Here is a 22,308-nt window from a genome sequence, read left to right as displayed (position 1 = left end):
ATGTTTAAATTTATCTTCAGCACTTTTCTTGGTTTAGCCGCTTATTTGTTACATGAGTTTATCCTTCTAGAGCTTATTTCAGCTCCCCAGGCATAGATAGGTTTAGTTTGGATTCTTTCCTTTTCCAACTGTTCCAGGCGTGCGGACGTTCTATACGTTATCCACAATTCCGGGAGTAGCATGTGTGGAATGTTTGTGCGTTTGGGGAGCTTGCCAGGTGCCCTTGGCCTGGATTGGCCGCTGTCGTGGACAGGATGCTGGGCTCGATGGACCCTTGGTCTTTTCCCAGTGTGGCATTACTTATGTACTTATCGATGGACATTGAATGAGCAGCACCCTGCGGATTATTATCTGTACAGGTGATGCTTTCACAATACTCAAGAGGGGAATGAATTGATTTGCACTTTTCTGACTCACTGACAGGTCAGTTATGACCCATGAACTGCATAAGCTAAAGGCTCTAAAATGCCTGAAAGCTGCATCTTTACTTTCTGCTGAGAACTGTGAATTCAAGGTCATGCTGATCCAGCAAGGAGTGCGCATCCCCTCCCTGACAGAGTTGGTGCCACTGACTCAGACATCACAAGGACACTAAGAATATGTACACAGTTTGAAAGCGAAGATGTGTAGAGGTTACTAGACAAAAACTATGATAAGACCTGGGTCCAGGAGAGATTCCTGTAGCAAAACAGCGACTACAATCTCCTGTAAGAGAAACCTTGGACTTGTTATAAGATGCTGTGTTCCATAAACATTTAGATATTGTGTTCTATATTCCATAACACTTAGATAGTGTGTTCCGTTCTATGTAAACAATGCAGTAAGACAGAAATTAGCTGAAGTTGCAAGGCTGTATGATTTGAGAGGGAATTGATGTCCAATGCATTGTACAAAAGGGTATATAAGGCACTGTTATATTGTATTTAGTCAGAGGCTGAGGTGATCAACAGTGTGTAACTCTTTACAGCGGTGGTCTCTCTCTCTCCCTCTCATAACAAATTGCTATTTGTTATTGCCTGATTGCTTTGTTATTGTCTAAATTGGTAAGGAATAAAGACTTTCTCTTTGGAAGGATCATAGCGTCTGTCTTCTCTGTCACCCCATATTTTGGGGGTGGCTGGTCCACTATATCTTGGGGAGGGGTGTAAGGAGGCAGGAACCCTATTGCCCCACGTGTATATTTCTTATGGTAAGTAGAAGGATCAGAGAAAGAATTTTCACATATTAGAGCCTTCTCTGAGACTGGGTGGTTATCAGAGGGGACCATATAACCACAGACTCCACTATAAACAGAAGGGAGAGAGGGATCCTGGGTGAGAGGTAAGAGAGGAGAAATGTTTTAAAACAAAAAAGCTATACACTGCTTTCATACATGCAGCTTGAATGCGTGTATAAAAGACGTCTGTAGCATGCTCGTGTCTCTGATTAAAAAAAAAAAAGTTTGGAAAAAAAAAAGCTACTTACTGCTTTCATACACAAAGCTAATGCGTTTATGAAAGACATCTGTAACATGCACAGAGCAACCACGCTTAGCGATTGGCTGTTCTGTACATGCTCAGGTGACCGATTGGCTTCCCCACTGCTAAGCTTTCTGTTTTTGCGAGCAGCTCATTTGCATGCCGATTCTTTTGAGCTTCCCTTGCTATTTCCAACTTGGTAATTTTTACCAAGGTGGAAATAGAGATCAGTGTTTTCTCTGAGGAAAAGCAGGCTCCAGTATTCTCACAAATGGGTAAACGCTGATCCACGTCGCCCGGTCCAGCATCCAAGCCATAGAAAAAACAAGATCTTTGAAGAGCGCGCACCACTCCCCACTGCACATGCGCAAGTGCCTTCCCACCTGCTGCGCAAATGCGATTCCCTCAGTAGCTGCTTTTTTGCTCTTCACATGTCTGGTGGAGCTGTTTTTTTAGTGCCTTTCGGCGGTGTTTGCTACCCACTCCTCTTTTTTCTTTTGTTTTGTTCCAAAAAAAAAAAAGTCCTTAATTTCTTTAGACTTTTGTCCGTGTCTGTTTTTCTTTTTCAATGCAGGCCGTTCTTAGGTCTACGCAGTCGGGTCTCTTTTTTTTTTTGTGTGCCCTTTTCCCCTTTTTAGGCATCATTGCGACTTTTAATTTAGCCTAAGCCATTTTTCCTTCCATGTCCACGAAGACTCCCATTGGCTCCAAGCATTGTACCCGATGCAGCTGGACCGTCTCGGGGAAGTACACCCATTCTTGATGGCTTCAGTGCCTTGAGCCCGACCATAGCCCTGCCAACTGTGTCCTTTGTCTTCGTATGAAGAAAAGGACTAAGGTTTCCTGGAAGGCTGAACGCGAGAAGATTTTTGGAGACCGGTCCGGTTCTTCGGCATCGAGGCCAGAGGCGTTGGCATCGACATAAAGTGCTGCACCGTCATCGGGAGTCATGGTAGGCATAGTTGCTTCAAGACCCTGAGACACTGGGAGCAGTGAGGTGTCAAGTGGGTCTTCACCTGTCTCAAGGCCTCCTGCTATGCAGGTTCCCCGGGACCGTCCATCGTCGTACCCGACCCCGCAGCAACGTGAGGATTCGACATCGTCCTCATCGGCACCGAGGAGCCTAGATGATGTGCATCAGGTAAAGGCCAAGAAGCACCGTCACTAATCTCTATCGATGCATGTTGCTCGGAGCTCCGGGGCGCTGAGGGATTCGTCACCCGAGAAGCATCAGCGCTGGGAGGACTGCTCCACCTCTATTCAGGAGGTGCTGATGCGTACACTTCCAAGCAACCAAGATCCTGCTCCTGCACTGGCCCTGGCAATTCTGCAGCCTGCACCCCAGCCGGCCTCGCAGTCTTTCCTGATGGTAGCCCTTGATGAGCACATCCGGACCTTGCTCCCTGAACTTTTGGACAGCCTTATGCAGTGATTTGCATTGGTATTCAGGGTGCATTGGTGTCAACTCTGTTCACTGGGTAAATCTCTCTTATCTTCACCCTTCTCCTAAACCACTAACTGAAGACTCTGTTCCTTTTATCTTGCTGCACCATATGCCTGGAATAAACTTCCTGAGCTGGTCCGTCAAGCTCCATCTCTGGCAGTCTTCAAATCTAGGCTAAAAGCCCACCTTTTTGATGCTGCTTTTAACTCCTAACCCTTACTCACTTGTTCAATACCCTTATTTTATCATCCCACCGTAGTAATTCCTTGATCTCTTCTTTGTCCTGTTTGTCTGTCCAGTTAGATTGTAAGCTCTGTCGAGCAGGGACTGTCTCTTCATGTTCAAGTGTACAGCGCTGCGTACATCTAGTAGCGCTATAGAAATGATTAGTAGTAGTTGCTTGCACCTACCATACCTTCCATTGCGGCCTTGCCTGGCCCTCAGCCTGCAGTACTGCCTCCGATGCCAGCGCTGCTTGCGGGGCCCGGTGTCGACTGCCACCGAGGCTAGCACCCCTTCGACGTTGGTGGAGGAAGTTTCGCTGGTGTTGCGACGGGAGTCAGTTTCTCGACACCACTCTTGAGGACATGGATCCTCAGCATTGAGGCAGGCCCGGTGTCAGACATCCCTTAGGGAGGTGCTATCCGATACTGAGCTCTCCCCGCACCTGAGAGGAGACTGTCTCCACCTGAGAGCCTCCCTTTTCATCTCTTTTGAACGGGGAATGGCTGAGGCCATTCCATAACCAGTAGAAGTGGAGGATGAGCCCAGGGCCAAAATGCTTGAGGTTCTGGACTACACCTCCCCTCCTAAGGAGGCAGTGATTGCTCCTCTCCACGAGGTACTCAAGGAAGTCCTCGTTAGGAACTGGGAGTACCCTCAGTCTTTCCCTGTGGTTCCCCAAAAAATAGACACCCAGTATAGGATCCATGGTGAACCTGGGTTTGTGAGGTCCCAGTTAGCTCATGATTCCGTGGTGGTGGACTCCGATCTCAAGAGAGCCAGGAGTACTAGGGTCTATGCCTCAGCTCCCCCGGGCAGAGAAGCTAGAACCCTGGACTCTTTTGGGAGAAAGATGTATCAGGCCTCTATACTCATAACCTGTGTCCAGTCATAACAACTGTTCACGATTGTGCACTTGCGGGAAGTGAGGCAGCTGTTGGACTTGGTTGATGGGCTCCCTTTGGTGCATGCTGAGCCTTTTCGCCAGTTGGTCAAGCAGCAGAAGGCATGTCGTAAGTTCAATATGATGTCCAAACCTCCAAATTGTCCACCAAGAGCTCATTCTTTCAGTTCTCGGCACAGGCAGGTACTTGCAGAGGAACTCTCCGCCCTTCTAAAGGCCCATGTGGTCGAACCTGTTCCACCAGGGGAAGAAGGGCAGGGATTATATTCCAGGTACGTCCTTATGCAGAGAAAGACAAGGGCATGCGTCCCATCTTAGACCTAAAAGCCTAGTCTGCAAAAAGTTCAGGGTGATTTTTCTAGGCACCCTTCTTCTCATGATTCAGGAAAACGATTTGCTATGCTCTCTGGACTTGAAGGATGTACACATCACCTTTCAGACCGAGTGTTGCCCTTTGGCCTCGCATCAGCTCCCAAGTTCTTTACAAAATGTCTAATGGTAGTCGCAACGTCGCTATGCGGAGTGGGAGTTCATGTGTTCCCTTATCTTGACGATTGTCTGGTAAAGAGCACCTTGGAGGACAGTGCTTTGGAGTCCATGCAGATGACTATTCGGGTGCTGGAACTACTAGGATTCGTTATCAACTACCCCAAGTCCCATCGCTACCCTGTTCAACAATTGGAGTTCATAGGAGCCCAGCATGATACGAGGACTGTCCGATCCTACCTCCTGGAGGCGTGTATGGTTGATCTTCTTTCCCTAGTGTCATTGCAGCAAGTCAAAACTCGGCAGATATTGAGATTGTTGGGCCACATGGCTTCCACAGTGTTTGTTACACCCATGGTATACCTGCACATGATATGTGCTCAATGGACCCTAGCTTCTCAGTGGTACCTAGCCACAGGAAGTCTAGAGGATGTCATCCAAGTGGCTCCGGAGCTTGTATGCTCTCTTCAATAGTGGACAATTTGGTCCAATTTGGGCCAATTTGACCTTGAGACTTCCATTCCAAATTCTTCAGCCGCAAAAGGTACTGACGATGGATGAATCTCTTCTGGGATGGGGAGCTCATGTAGATGGGCTTCACACTCAAGGAGCTTGATCCTTCCAGGAAATGTATCCTCAGATCAATCTCCTGGAGCTCCGAGCGATCTGGAACGCTCTAAAGGCTTTCAGAGGTTGACTGTCCCATCAAATTATTCTCATTCAAATAGACAATGAGGTTGCAATGTACTACACCAACAAGCAGGGGGGCACCAGATCTCACCCTCTGTCAGGAAGCCATCCAGATGTGGCATTGGGCTCGCCAGCACGGCATGTTTCTCCAAGCCACTTATCTGGCGGGCGTAAACAACGACCTGGCTGACAGGCTCAGCAGGATAATGCAACCGCACGAGTGGTCTTTAAATATGGGTGTAGCCCACCTGGACTTGGAAAACATGCGACCATGTTCCCACAGTATGGCTTGTTTGCCTAAATAGAGAAGCATTCCGTAATTTTCCTTAGCTCTGAACAACAGTTCTGAGCTTAATAAAAAGGGGGCCTTGTTGCAGCAGAGCTTTGGGGGCTCATCCGTGAGTGGACACACTGCGCAGAGGACTTGTTCCTGGTCAAAGAAGCTCCTGGCTTTCGCTGTGAACCAGGCCCCCCCAGCTGATGTTAAGAGCCTGGAGGATATAAGGACCAGTGATGTTGTATGTATAGTGTATTATTGCTTCTTTTCCTGGTCTAAGAACTCTTAGCATTGCTTAGATGTAGAGACCAGTGATGTAATGATTGTTTATATAGCTAATCAGTGTGTGTGTATAGCTAATCATTGTATATATCTTAATCATTGTAGATTTTAGCACCTCTAATAAAGGTCTCATTTACCTAATAAGAATCCAAAAGAATCCACGGTAATTATTGCGTTGTCTGTGTTAGTGAGACAGGCTGTAAATCCATAGCAGTACAGGCTCGGTGGATCCTTTTGACACTCAGATCAACCACAAGGTCCCTCAGTTCTGTTCCAGGCTTCGGCCCACAACAGACTAGTGTCAGATGCCTTCCTTTTCCATTGTGTATTCTCCGATACCTCTAGTGGGAAAGACTTTGTTGAAACTCAAGCAAGACCGCGGAACCATGATTCTGATCATGCCCTACTGGCTGTGACAGATTTGGTTCCCTCTTTTTCTGGAATTGTCCTCTGAAGAACCATGGAGATTGGAGTGTTTTCCGACCCTCATTGCACAGGACAAGGGGCTGCTTCTACATTCCAACCTCCAGTCTCTGGCTCTCACAGCCTGGATGTTGAGAGCCTTGTATTTGCTTACTTGGGTCTTTCAGATGGTGTCTCCCAGGTCTTGCTTGCTTCCAGGAAAAATTCCACTAAGAGGTGGTGTTCTTTTAAATGGAGGAGGTTTGCTGTCTGGTGTGACAGCAAGGTCATAGATTCCCTTTCTTGTCTTACACAGACCCTGCTTGAGTGCCTTCTACACTTATCAGAGTCTGGTCTCAAGGGTTCACATTAATGCAATCAGTGCTTATCATCAGCGTGTAGAAGGTAAGCCTGTCTCTAGACAGCCTTTAGTTGTTCACTTCATGAGAGGTTTGCTTTGTCAAAGCCCCCGTCAGACCTCCACCAGTGTCATGGGATCTCAATGTCGTTCTCACCCAGCTGATGAAAGCTCCTTTTGAGCCACTAAATTCCTGCCATCTGAAGTACTTGACTTGGAAAGTTGTTTTCTTGGTGGCTGTTACTTCAGTTCATAGGGTCAGTGAGCTTCAGGCCTTAGTAGTGGATGCACCTTATACTAAGTTTCATCACAACAGAGTAGTCCTCTGCACGCACCCTAAGTTCCTGCCGAAGGTGGTGTTGGAGTTCCATCTGAACCAGTCGATTGTCTTGCCAACATTTTTTCCCTGAGCTCATGCTCATCCTGGCGAAAGCAGCTTGCACACCTTGGACTACAAGAGAGCATTGGTCTTTTACATGGAGCAGACGAAGCCCTTCAGACACTCTGCCCAGCTTTTTGTTTTTTTATATCCCAACAAGATAGGGGTCGCCATCAGGTAATGCACTATATCCAGTTGGGTAGCAGATTACATCTCCTTCGCTTATGCCTAGGCTGAGCTGACTTTGGAGGGTCATGTCACACAGTGGCGTAGCAAGGGCGGCTGCCACCCGGGGCGGTTCGCCGCTGCGCACCCCCCCTCGGCGCATCGATACCCCCTCCCCAGATACCCCCCTCTTACCTAGTGGCGTAGGAAGGGTGGGCGGGAGGGCCGGTCTGCCCCAACTGCACGCCGCTGGGAGCTGCGTTGGCTCCGCTGATTCCCTGCTCTCTCTGCCCCAGAACAGGAAGTAACCTGTTCCGGGGCAGAGGGAGCAGGGAACCAGCGGAGCCGACACCCCCCTAGCAGCATGCACCTGGGGCGGACCGCCCCTCCCCCCCCTCACCACTGATGTCACGGCTCATATTGTCAGAGCCATGGCTGCATCGGTAGCCCACTTAAAGTCAGCCTCCATTGAAGAGATTTGCAAGGCTGCAACACATTCACATCTCACTACTGCCTTGAGCAGGACACCTGACACGACAGTCGGTTTGAGCAGTCAATGCTGCAGAATCTCTTTGACGTCTAGAATCCAACTCCACCCTCCTAGGCCCGTTTTCTTCTGTTCCAGGCTGCACTCTCATCAAGTTTGTATATAGCTTCAGGTTAATATTCGTTAAGTCCTTGCCGTTGCGAGGCCCAATTGACCAAAGTTTGTTGTTTTGGGAGAGCCTGGACGCTACGGATTCCCCACTTGTGAGAATATTGGAGCGTGCTTGTCCTCAGAGAAAGCAAAGATACTTACCTGTAGCAGGTACTCTCCGAGGACAGCAGGCTTCATATTCTCACAATCATGCCCACCTCCCCTTGGATTTGTCTCCTTTCTTGTTTTTATTTGTTTTTTTTTGCTTTAGTATTAAACTGAGGGAATTGTGTTCACGCGGCGGGCGGGATGGCACTTGCATATCCACAGTGGGTGCGGCGAGCGCTCCTCAAACGCTTTTTTTTTTTTTTTTTTGCATGGCATGGATGCCGGACTGGGCGACGCGGATCGGCGTCTACCCACTTGTGAGAATCTAAACCCTGCTGCCCTCAGAGAATACCTGCTACAGGTAAGTATATTCGCTTTAGCCTTTCTTATCTGCCCAGCATGCACTCGGTTGTGTGGGTTTGGAAATAGTAGGGTAATCCTTGGAAGGCTAGTTATCCTAGCTATGTGATTAGAAATCTAAAGGAACAATTGTGTTTTGCACCATATTGCTTAAAGGTACGTTCTGAGGCCCCTTTTACTGCTACAGGTGAATTCCCGAGCTTAATTATACATTCAGCAAAGAAGTATTTTCTCTGATTTATTATTTTTGAAAATTTTAATTATAATAAATTTAAAACAGTAGATCAGGAAAATGCACCATATCTCATCATTTTCAAAATAGTAAAATGTCTCAAAAACAGCATTAGGTGGCATGTGGACCTTTCTCTCCAAAAGATTCCAAATCGCTATTTTCAGAACTCAAATTTGAGACATTTTTCTCCACAGTGTGTGAAAATCATAAAGGGGCATGTTGGGGGACAGAGTTTTGGCATTCCCAGAACTTGGATGTTCTTGTGCCACAATGGAACAAAGCAAAAACATCCAGGTCAAAAAGTTAAAAGTTATAGTCTAGACCTGTTTCAATCATGCCTAAGTCACAAAAAGGTTCCCTAAATGATGATATGACCACTGGAGAGATTAAGGCATGACACCCCTCTCATCCCCTCAAAATATGAAAGAAACAGTACTTACCAGCTTTTAGGACAGCTTCAGATGTTATAGCCAGTCCAATTAGAGCAGTAATCAGGGCCCTGGAGTAGGTGATGGTTGGTGCAGTGCACTATAGAGGAGGAGACTCGGGCCCATATCTCATGCTGTTAAACATTTGTGCTAGAATGTGTGAGCCCTCAAAAACTCACCACCTACTGTATCTACATAAAGGTGACACTTGCAGTCATAAGGGCTATTGTAGTGGTGTAAGTTGGGTACAGTAGATTTCTGGTGGGTTTTGGAAGGCTCACCATATAATATAAGGGGCAACGGTGAGGTGTGTACCTGGGACCTTTTATGTGAAGTCCACTGTAGTGCCTCCTAGGGTGCCCCACTGCTCTGCTGGAATGTCTTTGTGGCCAATCTACTAAGAATGCTGCAACCCCACACCCCCATATATCCCAATGTTTTTGTGCATTTTTCCCTTGGAGAGGTTTGTTGTTTTTTTTTAATGGTCCTAAAAGGCCCACTGAGCACAAAAACAGCTGGCAAATGGCCATTTTCAAAACAAAATGTTGGACCTTTTTCTGGTTTGAAAATAGCATGTTCACTACTGGATTTTTGAATGTTTTTCCTAAAACATCCAAAATAGGATTTAGACATCTAAAATTCTCCTCCGCACATACTACCAAAGAAAGACAATAGAAAAGTAAAAAGGTGACACAGCTCACATTAGATGGAGGATAACTAAGCAAGACAACCCAAGTTCTTGTAATCTTATGGTTTATACTTCATGGAATCTGTCTCTCAGTTTTAAATAATTGAACAATTTATTTATTATTCATTTATATATTTATTTATTTGTTGCATTTGAATACCACATTTTCCCACCTATTTGCAGGCTCAATGTGGCTTACATAGTACCGTGTTGGCGATCGCCAATTCCGGTTTAAGAAATACAGAGTGGTATTGCATTAAAGTTACGTTAGTGACAGAGTGAATTAGATAGTCAAGGAGAGAGAGTTAATTTTTGTCCAGATCTGGTGTAAGTTTCGTTGTGTTGTAGGGTTCAAATAATTTAGGTTGGATCGTTATGGTGTGCCTTTTTGAACCAATTGGTTTTTAATGATTTCCGGAAGATTGTTAGGTCTTGCATTGTTTTCATGACGTTTGGTAGTGCATTCCATAGTTGTGTGCTTATGTAGGAGAAGCTGGATTCATATGTTGATTTATATATTTTATCCTGAAGAAGTCTCTCCAAATGTGGTAGGTCACAAAACACATTATGCTTCCTTTGCCAAGTTATTAAACATTTATATGGGAACTTCAAAAAAAGAAAAAAGGTACACTCTACTGCCAAAACTCAGACCTTCTCAGCTCCCTCATTCACATTCACCACACAAGAGCGATTAGATACATAATAACTAGAGGAAATTTGTATGTTCTCAGAATTAGAAATAACAAAAACCTCCTTAGAATATCTAGATAGCAGTATATCTGTAGAAAGCAACCTTGTATGTGGGAAATTTAATAATCTTAGATTTCTGGATCATACAGGATTTTTCAGCCTCTCAATCCACTATTGGATAGAAAGGCTACTCTTAATTCCCAGAGATTCAGTAGTTTGCAGTGTTGTAATCTGAGGTTCCAATACCTGGAGGCTCTTATCAATAGAGGAAACTTTATTATTATCCATCTCTTGTAATGTAGATATAGTAATCTAGGAAAAAAGGTACAACTGCCCCACAGGTCCCTTAATCATGGCTTTAGTCCATATGTCTTATCTAGTAAACTATGTCTTATCTAGTAAACAATCTGCTATTAAACTTAAGGCTCCTTTTAATAATGAGCTCTAACGGATTTAGTGTGCACTAAATGATAAGATGCCCCTAGGAATATAATGGGTATCTTACTTAGCGTGTGGTAATCGTTAGCGTACTCTAAATGTGTTACCACACCTTAGTAAAAGGACCCTTTAGTGCGTCCAAAGAAGGACACACAACCAGCTCGAGCCCCTGACCAAGAAGATGTATTTGCAGTAATCACTCTATTCACCTTTCCAACTATACCTGCAGTACTAGAGGAAGAGGGGGAGTTCTTAAGATGCAGCTGCTACCAAAGTTCCCACTGGACTTCTTCCCATTATCAGATGTTTATCCAGAGGGCCCTGAAGACGGGCACTTGAGGGAACCACAGCTTTAGATTTAACTTTCCTATTCCCCATTTTAATCATCAGAGAAAAGAACTACTACAACTTAATGTTCAAAAAAGAGTTCCACACACCTCCAGCAAGTCAACACCACAGACAAGATCCATTATTGCTCCTCAGTGCTCCAAGACCGCAAACATCAGTCATGGTGTTCACTAAAAGGTTCCCTCACTGATGGAGGGGCAGGTAAGCCTGGCTCAGCACTTCTCTGGCCACCAACAGTCTCTTCCTCCTTCCATGTGGAAAGTGTAAACAAGCAATTCATATCTACCCGTTCCACTCCACTCATATTTTATAGATTTCTATCATCTCCCCTCTGCCATCTCTTCTCTAAGCTGAAGAGCCCTAACTTCTTTACCTTTTCCTCCTAGGGGAGTTATTCCATCCCCTTTTATTATTTTGGTAGCCCTGCTCAGTATCATTCGGCTATAACATTTTTTGAGATGTAGTGAACAGAATTGTACACAATATTTGAGGTGCAGTCACACTGTGGAGCTATATAGAGGCATTATGTTATTCTTTGTTTTATTCTCCATTCCTTTCCTAATAATTCATAATCATTCTATTTGTTTTCTTGGCCACCTCTGCACATTGAACTGAGGGTTTCTTTTTTTTTTCAATTCTCTTTATTGTCATCAGTACAATACATGCTCATAAATCGTACGATCTAATACAAGCCATCAACACTTGGAACATCGTGACCTTCATCACAGAAATATACACAAATAACATTCATGAAGCATAATTGCACTAACATTTTCTTCTATTCCCTTCCCCCCTCCCTCCCCTGAACCCCCCCTTGCCTGCCCCCCACCCCCCTTATATGATCTCCATTGGTGATAGGAAACCTTACTATCTTATCAGTTCCTCTAACTTCTGCCAAAGTAATGCATACTGTCTATTGTCTGTGTTTGGAGATTTCTTATACACTGTGTTCTCATACTTTGCCATTTCTTTAACCTTCGCCACCCAACAATTATAGGGTACTGGTTCTACCTTTGTCCAACACTGCAGGATAGTTTTTTTAGCTGCCAGGGTAGCCATATACAAGAATCTCCGTTGTGGTTGAGATAACCCCTGTTCTAGGAGATCTGTCTGGTCCCCCAACAGCAACGAATGGTAGGACCATTCTACCTCAGTGATGACGCCTAGATCCTTTTCCTGGACGGTGACTCCTAAGGTGGCATCATGTAATTATAGTTTGGATTTCTCTTTCCTAAGTGTATCGCTTTGCAAGTGCTCACATTTTAAATGTGAAACAGGACTATATTTCAGCAGTTTTGAGATCTTTACACTATTACATTCAAAGCTTTATGTTTAGTTTGTAGGGCTCTGTATAATGAGGCGCCGTGTTATTTGGTAGCACATCTGAAGACATACCTTCCCTGTACATTTTTACATTCAGCCCAACAGTCTTTGAATTGGTTTCCTTGCATTTATGCTTGCAATATACTCCTCCTGAGTGAGCATTTAACTACATCAGACCTCATTTGGGAACTCGTTATCCTTAAATATTTAGAAAATAATTTTTTGAAAGTTTGTAAAAAAGCACCAGCCGATATTCAGACCAGTGTCTGGTTAAATGTAACTTTTTGCTGTCCTAAATTTATGTGGTTACTTAACCAGTTATTATGTAAGTGCCCTGCCTCCGGTCTGCCCCTACTCTAATGAGTTAGGAAATGGCTGGTTATTTAGCGGCAGTAACTGGTTAAGTGCCACTGACTATCGTGTGCTGGGTCACTCAGTGGGGTTTATCTGGGCAGGAAACCCATTTGAATATCAGGGGTTTGTTTTTAGTTCTCTCAAAGGCAGGCTGAAGATCTCTCCCATTCTTCTCCGATTTTCAGTTGGTGGTGTCAAACTGAATCTGATTTCTTCTCTGTAATAACTAGATGAAGAACAGTCTTTATCAAAGACACTCCTGATAGCAGAGATTTCCTTTATGTTTATAGAGTTGCAGTATCCTCAATAGAGCTGTTTGTATCTCTTGAGGAAAAGAGTTTCCCCACCACAGTGTTAAAATGATCAGGGTATTTGTTAGAATATATTGTTGATGATGATTATTACAGCAGTACCCCTCCCTATTTTTTGGTTCTGTACCTGTGAAAATAGCATAATTCTAAGCACTTACAGACTCTGTTCTAATTTAAAACAACAACAACGTATTTTACTATCTTTTTCCTATAACAGGCATACACAGTGTGAAGCCTGACATTTTAATCCGATTTGGGCAAGATGGATTTGGTCCCGAGGAAAAAGGAAATCCGACCATCACAGGCACATATGAGGAACTGCATCAAACAGGTGATGTAGCTTGAATGGAAGTTAGAAAGGAATTGATCCAAACATGTCCTACAACAAAGACAGTGCCTCTGGACCTGGACTCTGGACCTCTGGACCAGTGCCTCAGGACCAGGCGCAGTGAGAATGAGGTGTTTTAATCATGGTCCCTGCTTCCAACCTTTGTTGTGTGGATAATGTGTTTTTTTCTGTTTTCCGTATTTCTACTTTTCTCCTTCCATTATCTGATTTTCCTTTCTTTCTCTTACTCTCTCACCATTTTCCCGTATCTGTCTGGCTTTTCTCTTCATTTTCTTTCAACATCTACTGTCTCTCATCCTTTATCAGTCTTTGTAATCCTTCTTGTATATGTCAGTATTTCTGGCCTCTCTCAGGGCTGCTTCAAGATGCTAAACCTTCCTCTCACCTACTCAGCAGCTATGTGCTATTGGGTATTTCAAAATTTTCACATAGAATTTTGGATAGTGGATGTAATCAGAGTGTAGAGAAACACTGCAGAGACTGGAGGGGAGGATGAGATGTCCAGAAGCAGCTGTCTACAAACAAAATGTCTTTAAAGACTCCTATGGAGTGTAAGGGCTCCACCACTGGGAGACTCTTGGAAAAGTCTCCTGCACCGGGAGACTACTACTACTACTACTACTACTAACATTTCTAAAGCGCTACTAGGGTTACGCAGCGCTGTATAATTTAAACATAGAAGGACAGTCCCTGCTCAAAGAGCTTACAATCTAAAAGACAAGAGAACAATCTAAAGACAAGTGTACAATCTAGAGGACAAGTGAACAGTTAATCTAATAGGGTGGATAGATTGGGGCATTCTATATTTCTCAAGCGGTTAGGCGCCGAAAGCAGCATTGAAGAGGTGAGTTTTAAGCAGAGATTTGAAGATGGGTAGGGAGGGGGCATGGCGTAGGGGTAAAGGAAGATTGTTCCAGGCATAGGGTGAGGCAAGGCAGAATGAGCGGAGCCTGGAGTTGGCAGTGGTGGAGAAGGGTACAGAGAGAAGGGCTTTGTCCTGTGAGCGGAGGTTACGGGCGGGAACATAGGGGGAGATGAGGGTGGAGAGGTAATGAGGAGCCGCAGACTGAGTGCATTTGTAGGTAAGGAGGAGGAGCTTGAATTGTATGTGATATCTGATCGGAAGCCAATGAAGTGATTTGAGGAGAGGGGTGATATGAGTATATCGGTTCTGGCGGAATATAAGACGTGCGGCAGCGTTCTGAACGGATTGAAGGGGGGATAGATGGATGAGTGGGAGGCCGGTGAGGAGTAAGTTGCAGTAATCGAGGCGAGAGGTAATGAGAGCGTGGGCGAGAGTTCTGGTGGTGTTCTTAGAGAGGAAAGGGCGAATTTTGCTGATGAGGAAGAAGCGACAGGTCTTGGCAGTCTGTTGGATATGCGCAGAGAAGGAGAGGGAGGAGTCGAAGATGACTCCGAGGTTGCGGGCAGATGGGACGGGGAGGATGAGGGTGTTATCAACTGAGATAGAGAGTGGAGGAAGAGGAGAAGTGGGTTTAGGAGGAAAGACGAGGAGCTCGGTCTTGGACATGTTCAGTTTAAGGTGACGGTTGGACATCCATGCCGCATTGTCGGATAAACAGGCCGATACCTTGGCCTGTGTCTCCGCGGTGATGTCAGGTGTGGAGAGGTATAGCTGGGTGTCATCAGCATAAAGATGATACTGAAAACCATGAGACGAGATCAGCAAGCCCAGGGAGGAGGTGTAGATTGAGAAAAGAAGGGGTCCAAGGACCAGATCCCTGGGGAACTCCAACAGATAGTGGGATGGGAGTGGAGGAAGATCCATGGGAGTGTACCCTGAAGGTGCAATGGGAGAGATAAGAGGAGAACCAGGAGAGGACAGAGCCTTGGAACCCAAAAGAGGACAGCGTGGCAGGAAGTAAATCATGATTGACAGTGTCAAACGCAGTGGAAAGGTCGAGGAGGATGAGGATGGAGTAGTGACCTCTGGATTTGGCCAGGAGCAGGTCATTGCAAACTTTAGAGAGTGCCGTTTCTGTCGAGTGCAGAGGGCGAAAACCGGATTGAAGTGGATCGAGGATGGCATGAGAGGAGAGAAAATCAAGGCAGCGGCTGTGAACGGCGCGCTCAAGTATTTTGGAGAGGAAGGGTAAAAGAGAGATGGGGCAGTAGCTGGAGGGGCAGGTAGGGTCAAGTGAAGGTTTTTTTGAGGAGAGGTGTGACAACGGCGTGCTTGAAGGTGTCAGGGACAGTTGCAGTGGAGAGAGAGAGGTTAAGGATGCGACAGATGGAGGGGGTGACAGTATGGGAGATGGTGTTGAGTAGGTTGGTGGGGATGGGATCAGAGGAACAGGTGGTGCATTTCGAGGAGGAAAGAAGGCGGGAAGTTTCATCCTCGGTGATCTCAGGAAAGGAGGAGAAAGAGGCCTGGGTAGGTTGGAGGAGGGAGAGGGTTAAAGGGTGAAGAGGAGGTGGTGGCTTGGTCGTGAACTCAAGGTTGATGTTTTGCACTTTGTCGCGGAAGTAGTCGGCCAGTGATTGAGGAGAGAGAGAAGGGGGAGTAGGAGCAGGTGGCACTTTTAGGAGGGAGTTAAGGGTGGTGAAGAGACGACGAGGGTTGGAGCTGAGAGAATTGGTCAATTGGGTGTAATAGTCCTGTTTTGCACGGAATAGGGAGGAGTAGAAGGAGGATAGCATGAATTTGTAGTGGAGGAAGTCTGAAAGGGTACGAGATTTCCTCCAGAGGCGCTCAGCGGATCGGGTGCAGGAGCGAAGGTAACGGATGCAAGGAGTCAGCCAGGGCTGGGGATTGGTGCGCTTTGTGGGACGGGAGATGGATGGTGCAAGGGTGTCCAAAGCAGTGGAGAGAGCAGTATTGTAAGCGGAGACCACTTTGTCGACAGTTTCGGAGGACGTGATGGCGGGGAGGAGATTAGAGATAGTAGATGATAAGGTGGAGGGGTCAATAGCCTGGAGGTTCCTGGAGGTGGTGGTTAAAATTGGACGGGGTGGAGGGGGGGGTGAAGAAGTGTGAATGTGATCAGGTGATGATCGGAGAGAGGAAGAGCTGAGGCTTGGAAATTGGAGGGTGAGCCGGAGAAGGAGAGGACGAGGTCAAGACAATGGCCGTCACGGTGAGTAGGGGTGGTGGAGCACAGCTGGAGGTTGAAGGAGGATGTTAGGGTGAGGAACTTAGAAGCGTGGGGGTCGGATAGGTCATCAGCGTGTATGTTAAAGTCTCCAAGAATGAGGGACGGAGATGAAGGGTCAAGAAAGACGGAGAGCCAAGCATCAAAGTCGGTGAGGAAGGAAGGGAAGGATTTATCAGGGGGGCGGTAAATGACTGCCACTCTGAGTGGTAGCGGGTAGAATAGCCGGATGGAATGGGCTTCAAAGGATGAGAAGCAGTGAGACTGCGGTAGGTGGAGGGGTTGGAAACTACAGGAGGGTGAGAGTAGTAGCCCAACGCCTCCGCCGTGGCCAACTGGGCGGGGCGTGTGGGAGAAGAGGTAGCCTCCATGGCAGAGGGCTGCAACTGAGGCAGAGTCTTCCGGGGAGATCCAGGTTTCGGTTAGGGCGAGCAGTTGAAGGGAGCGAGAGATAAAGAGATCGTGGGTGAGAGACAGTTTGTTGCAGACTGAGTGGGCATTCCACAAGGTGCATGAGAAGGGGAGGGAGGAGGGGGGAAGGAGGGGAATAGAGACGAGATTGGAGACATCCCGGAATCGTTTGCAAGGATAGGACGGGGACAGTTGAGGGGGACCTGGATTAGGGTTAATGTCTCCCGCGGATAGCAGGAGGAGGAGCAAGAGAGTGCGGAGGAGGGTGGGGGAGGTCGGGCGACGAAGACGGGGTGTACTTAGGAGGCATGGGGATGGGTTAATGGCAGGAAGGAAGTGCTGAAGGTTGAGAGCCAGGAAGGAGGAGGGGGACAAGAGGGATGGTGAGGTGAGGGATGGAGGTGAATAGGGTATTGCGGTGGCGGGCAGGGTGGGAGGGCAGCGGGTTCTAATGGTAGACAGTGGGAGTGGGGGGGAAAGAAGATTAGGAAGGGACAGGGCAAGGAAGAGAACATGGACAGGGGCCATAGGTGGTGACTGAGGTGTAATAGGTGACTATGTAAAGACTCCTTAGCCCTTTGGCCCTTTAGCTGAGCTGTGTGCTGTAATCCACTGCTAAAGAGCACACGGCAATCCACAAGGTCAGATCATTATACTTTATTGTACTCCCTTTGTGTCAACTGCTCCTCCAAAGGTAGTTCCCACCACAGCATTTCTCAAGAAGCATCGCAATTCAACAGCATAATGTTCAAAACAAAACAAAAAAAAAGTCAAAAGGTTCCAAAATCTCAGCAGTTCATATAAAGCAGTTATTGTGCAGGCCTCTAAGACTTGTTGCTATAAATCCTATATCTGGCCGTACAACCTTGGCACACCAGTTCACACCTGGAGACTATCTCTCTGAAAAGTCCTTTATTGAATAACAATGTTTACTCACAGTCAACTGCAGATCAGAGGTTCTGCCCCACTGGCACAGAGTCTCCGTGGTACTGAGATTAGCAGTAGCTCAGAGCTGGCAGAATGGTGTACAATGCCCTTTTTCAGCAACTTTCAAGATAAAAACTAAGTGCACTAACCAAGGGTAACACAAGAAAGGGTTCTGAACTGTCTTACAAGATGGCAACTACCTTATGACTAGAGGGAATAAAACAGGGGATGCTCTGACCCAGTAAGCAGGGGGGAAACCCACCAATGGGAACAGAGCTTACCAACTGGCAACAGCTTAACCAATCATTTAGCAGTTCTAAACGGACAGGCAAGTGGAATCACATTGCCCTATAACTGCACCTACCATAATCCATTGTTGATGTGACTTTGCAGTGAGCATAACAGAAAAAGTGTCATACTCATCCCAGAGCCACATCACAACCAAGGAAAGGCTGTCAGAGGATAGAACAGTTATGCAAAGCAATTCTTCAAACAAAGTCGCTCAAAAAGGGCTCAAAATCCCAGCAGTTCATGTATATATAGCAGGTATGCAAAGTAATTCTCCAAACACGGTAGCTCCAGAAAGAGTTCAAACCCTCCTCAGCAGTTCATGTCATCATTTAGGCAAAACAATTCCCGAAACACAGCAGTTCAGAAAGGGTTCAAACTCCCAGCAGTTCATATATAGCAGTTATGCCCAAAACCACCACTCCTCCTCTATCCCTTTCAAAAGAAATCTACCTAGAGAGAGTGGCAAGGGTCCCTCCCCAACTAGGCCAGCATTATACCCTGACCACCACTCGCATGACCCTTCCATGGTAAACCTGTTCTCTCAGCTCCCCTCGTGGGATAGCCACCTTTTCTCTTCTTCTACCAGGCTCTCCTCAGCTGTTTCACCTCCTTTCCTTCCAGTTTAGTCAGAGCAGCAATCTCCATCGGCTCCCGTTGCTCTAGTTCTTCCTCCTTTTCTTCCCCTTGCCCATCCATAGGTTCCTCCCCAAACCCATTGCTCAGCTGCTCTCCATTTGCTTGATTGGGCAGGTTCAGAACTCCTTCCCTCTACCTGGCTCTCTGGGACAGGTTTTTCCAACTCCCTTCTCTTGCGCTCCTCTGGGGGCTGTTGGGGATTGAAGTCCCTGTTTCTACCATGGGACCTACTCAGGGGTTGCTGGGAATCATAATCTTTTCCTTTTCTCCAATCCCCCAGGGGAAAGACTCCTTCCTTTCTCTACCCAGTCTCCCTCCCTCTTGAGCTGCCTCATTCCTCCATGTGCCTTCATTCTCCCTCTCACCCTCATATTCCTCACAGGAGATATTTGCCTATATATGTTTACTCAGTAGTTGTATGATTTATGTATATACTTTAATTTTTATCCAACAGATGGCGGATTTGGAAATAAGAGAATGAGTGTGTGTGATGGGTCGCAGAGGGAGGAATGGAAATGCAAAGACCAATTCAGAGACAACCTGGATCCTTCAGCTGATAATGTGGGAGCTATTAGTCACGTAAGACCACCTAGCACGAAAGAAAATACCCTAAAAGGAGAGAAATCGAATGTATGTACTAAGCAAGAGAGAAATTCCACCAACTACCCAAATCTCAGACAAAATCAGAGAATCAGCAGAGAGAGACTTTGTCAGAGGACTACATGTAAGGAAATGTTCACTGGGAAGTCAAACCTGACAGGACAAAATTTTCAAAGACGAGACAAGCTGTTCAAGTGTACGGAGTCTGAAAAATCATTTGCATATAAATCACAAATTACAATCAGTCAAAAAACTGCCAAAGAAAAAGAACCATCAAAATGTTCTGTACATGATAAAAAATTCAGTCAAGTATATGACTTGGGAAGACTTGAATTAATCAGCATTAGCAAGAAACAAGTGAATCAAATGGACCTCAAGGGAGCGAAGCAATTTCAGTGTTTAGTATGTGATAAAAGCTTCACTCAAAAAAATAATCTGAGAATTCATGAAAGAATCCATACCGGAGAAAAACCATATAATTGTTCTGAATGTGGTAAGAGCTTCAATCAAAAAGGTAATCTTAGAATTCATGAAAGAATCCACACTGGAGAAAAAACATATATATGTTCTGAATGTGGTAAAAGCTTCAATCGAAAAGATCATTTCAGAATTCATGAAAGAAGCCACACTGGAGAAAAACTATATAAATGTTCTGATTGTGGTAAAAGCTTCAATCAAAAAGGTCATCTCAGAAATCATGAAAGAATCCACACTGGAGAAAAACCATATCAATGTTCTGAATGTGGTAAAAGTTTCAATCAAAACAGTAACCTCAAAATTCATGAAAAATTCCACACTGGAGAAAAACCATATAAATGTTCTGAATGTGGTAAAAGTTTCATTCAGAAAAGTGACCTCATAATTCATGATGAAAGAATCCATACTGGAGAAAAACCATATAATTGTTCTGAATGTGGTAAAAACTTCAGTCGAAAAAGTAACCTCAGAATTCATGAAAGAATCCACACTAGAGAAAAACCATATAAAAGTTCTGAACGTAGTAAAAGCTTCAATCAACAATATCAACTTGGAATTCAAGAAAGAGTCCACACTGGAGAAAAAAACCCCATAAGTGTTCTCAATGTGATAAATGTTTCCACAGAAAATCTGTTCTAAGAAAGCATAAAAGAAACCGCACTGGAGAAAAATGTACACAAATATGCTAAGGTGACTTTCCGCATGGGAAAGTTGAACAAAATTGAGCAAAATTGAAAACATCTTTCTGAATGATGACTGTGAAATAATAAAGTAACTTGAACCAGGAGGGTATGTATAAATATCTGGGAGAGTTGGAAGGAACAACTATCAATTAGGAATCACTGTGATGAAAAAATTGGTAGAGAATATTTATAGGAAACTAAAACTGATATTGAAGAGTGCATTAATATCGTGGAATAATCAACTGGCACTTCCTGCACTCTTCTATAACTTTGGTATTGTAGGCTGGCCTCTTAAAAACCTTGAAAAACTAGATGTACAAATGAGAAAACTCCATGCCTACGAGGTCATCTATAAGAATCTGTGTATGCCTAGACTGTACATTCCTAGAGTTAAAGGAAGAATGGGTCTCATAGAAATAGATTACATCTATCGAGCTACAGTTAGACGTCTAGGTTTACTTAATAGCATCATCAGATCCCAATGAACAGAATGTGTTGAAATATGAAAGAAAATTTCCAGAATCCAGTTTCATTATTAAACTTGGACAATCGTTCCAATGAGTAGAAAGACAGGGTGAAAATCCTTTGGTACCAAAAGGGAAGGAAGCAACAGAATTTGCAAAGGAAGAGAAAAAGCTCTATGAGAAATTGGATCAACAGGGGCAAAACAACATGTGGCAACTGCATAAGTACAGCAGGAAATACAAAGTGTTACTCCAGAAACCATTTGTTGATCAAAACCAAACACATGAATAGTTAAGGATGAGTGATTGATAGTTGCAGCTGAATTGATTTGCTCTTTTCTGACACTGACAAATCAGATTATGACCCATGAACTGCATGTCTAAAGGCTCAAACTTAAGAAGCCTGACAGCTGCATCTTAAAGCTCTGCTTCAGCATTCTGTGTAGCCAGAGCTCTTACAGCAGTAAATTCTATACTTTCTGCTGGAACTGTGAATTCTAGGTCATGCTCTCTCTTAACAGCACTCTTCCTACCTCCCTGACAGAGTCGGTGCCACTGAGAATACTTCATAAGGTTTGAAAGCGAAGAAGTGTTGAGCATTTAGATAACACTATGATAAACATGGGTGCTAGGGAAATTCCTGTAACGAAATGGCAACTACAATTTTAAGTAAGAGAAACCTTGGAAATGCTGTGTTCTATAAACAAATGTTCTGTGTGCTATAACATTTAGATAGTGTGTTCCATTTTATGTAAACAAAATAAAGTAAGATAGAAAGTGGCTGATGTAACAAAGAAATTGGCTGAAATTGCAAGTTGTGGACTGAATGGGAGGGGGATTGATGCCTAATGTACTGTATATAAGGCACTGTTGTGTTGTATCTAGTCAGAGGGGTGAGATGATCAACTGAGTGACTCTTTATCACAGTGGTCTCTCTCTCTCTCTCCCTCTCGTAACAAATTGCTATTGCCTGATTTCTTTGTTATTTGTTACTTTACCTACTTTGATTACTGTACCTAATTACTTAGCCTGATTACTTTGTCTAATTACCCTGCCTGATTACTTTGCTTAAATTGCTTTATTGCCTAATTGCTTTATTGCCTGATTGCTTTGTTATTATCTATATTAGAATAAAGACTATCCCTTTGGAAGGAACATAGCTTCTGTCCTTTCTGTCTTTTCTATCACGGTATCTTGGGGTGGATGTCAGGAGATAGAAACCCTGTTGCCTAGCCTGTCCAAATGGTATATTTCTTATGGTAAGTAGAAATACCAAAGAAATAATTCCCACATAATTACAGCTCTCTCTGAGACTAGGTTGTCAGAGGGAGCCATGTAAGAAGAGACTCCACTATAAACACAGCCCAAGAAACT

The 22,308-nt window shown here is 44.9% G+C and overlaps 1 protein-coding gene and 1 pseudogene across 1 annotated transcript in view; both read left to right on the top strand.

Moving 5' to 3' along the window:
- Positions 1 to 430, top strand: part of LOC115463714 (zinc finger protein 398-like) — a 338,371-nt gene extending 337,941 nt beyond the window's left edge. Inside the window, exon 5 of the mRNA XM_030194435.1 lies at positions 360 to 430. Coding sequence (XP_030050295.1) covers positions 360 to 397 — 38 coding nt within the window. The 3' untranslated portion in view covers positions 398 to 430. The remainder of the gene's footprint in view (positions 1 to 359) is intronic.
- Positions 1 to 22,064, top strand: part of LOC115463701 — a 750,344-nt pseudogene extending 728,280 nt beyond the window's left edge.
- Positions 22,065 to 22,308: the final 244 nt, after the last annotated feature.

Source organism: Microcaecilia unicolor, chromosome 2 (assembly GCF_901765095.1).
Source record: "Microcaecilia unicolor chromosome 2, aMicUni1.1, whole genome shotgun sequence".
NCBI lineage: Eukaryota > Metazoa > Chordata > Amphibia > Gymnophiona > Siphonopidae > Microcaecilia > Microcaecilia unicolor.
This window is presented reverse-complemented; position numbering and strand designations above follow the sequence as displayed.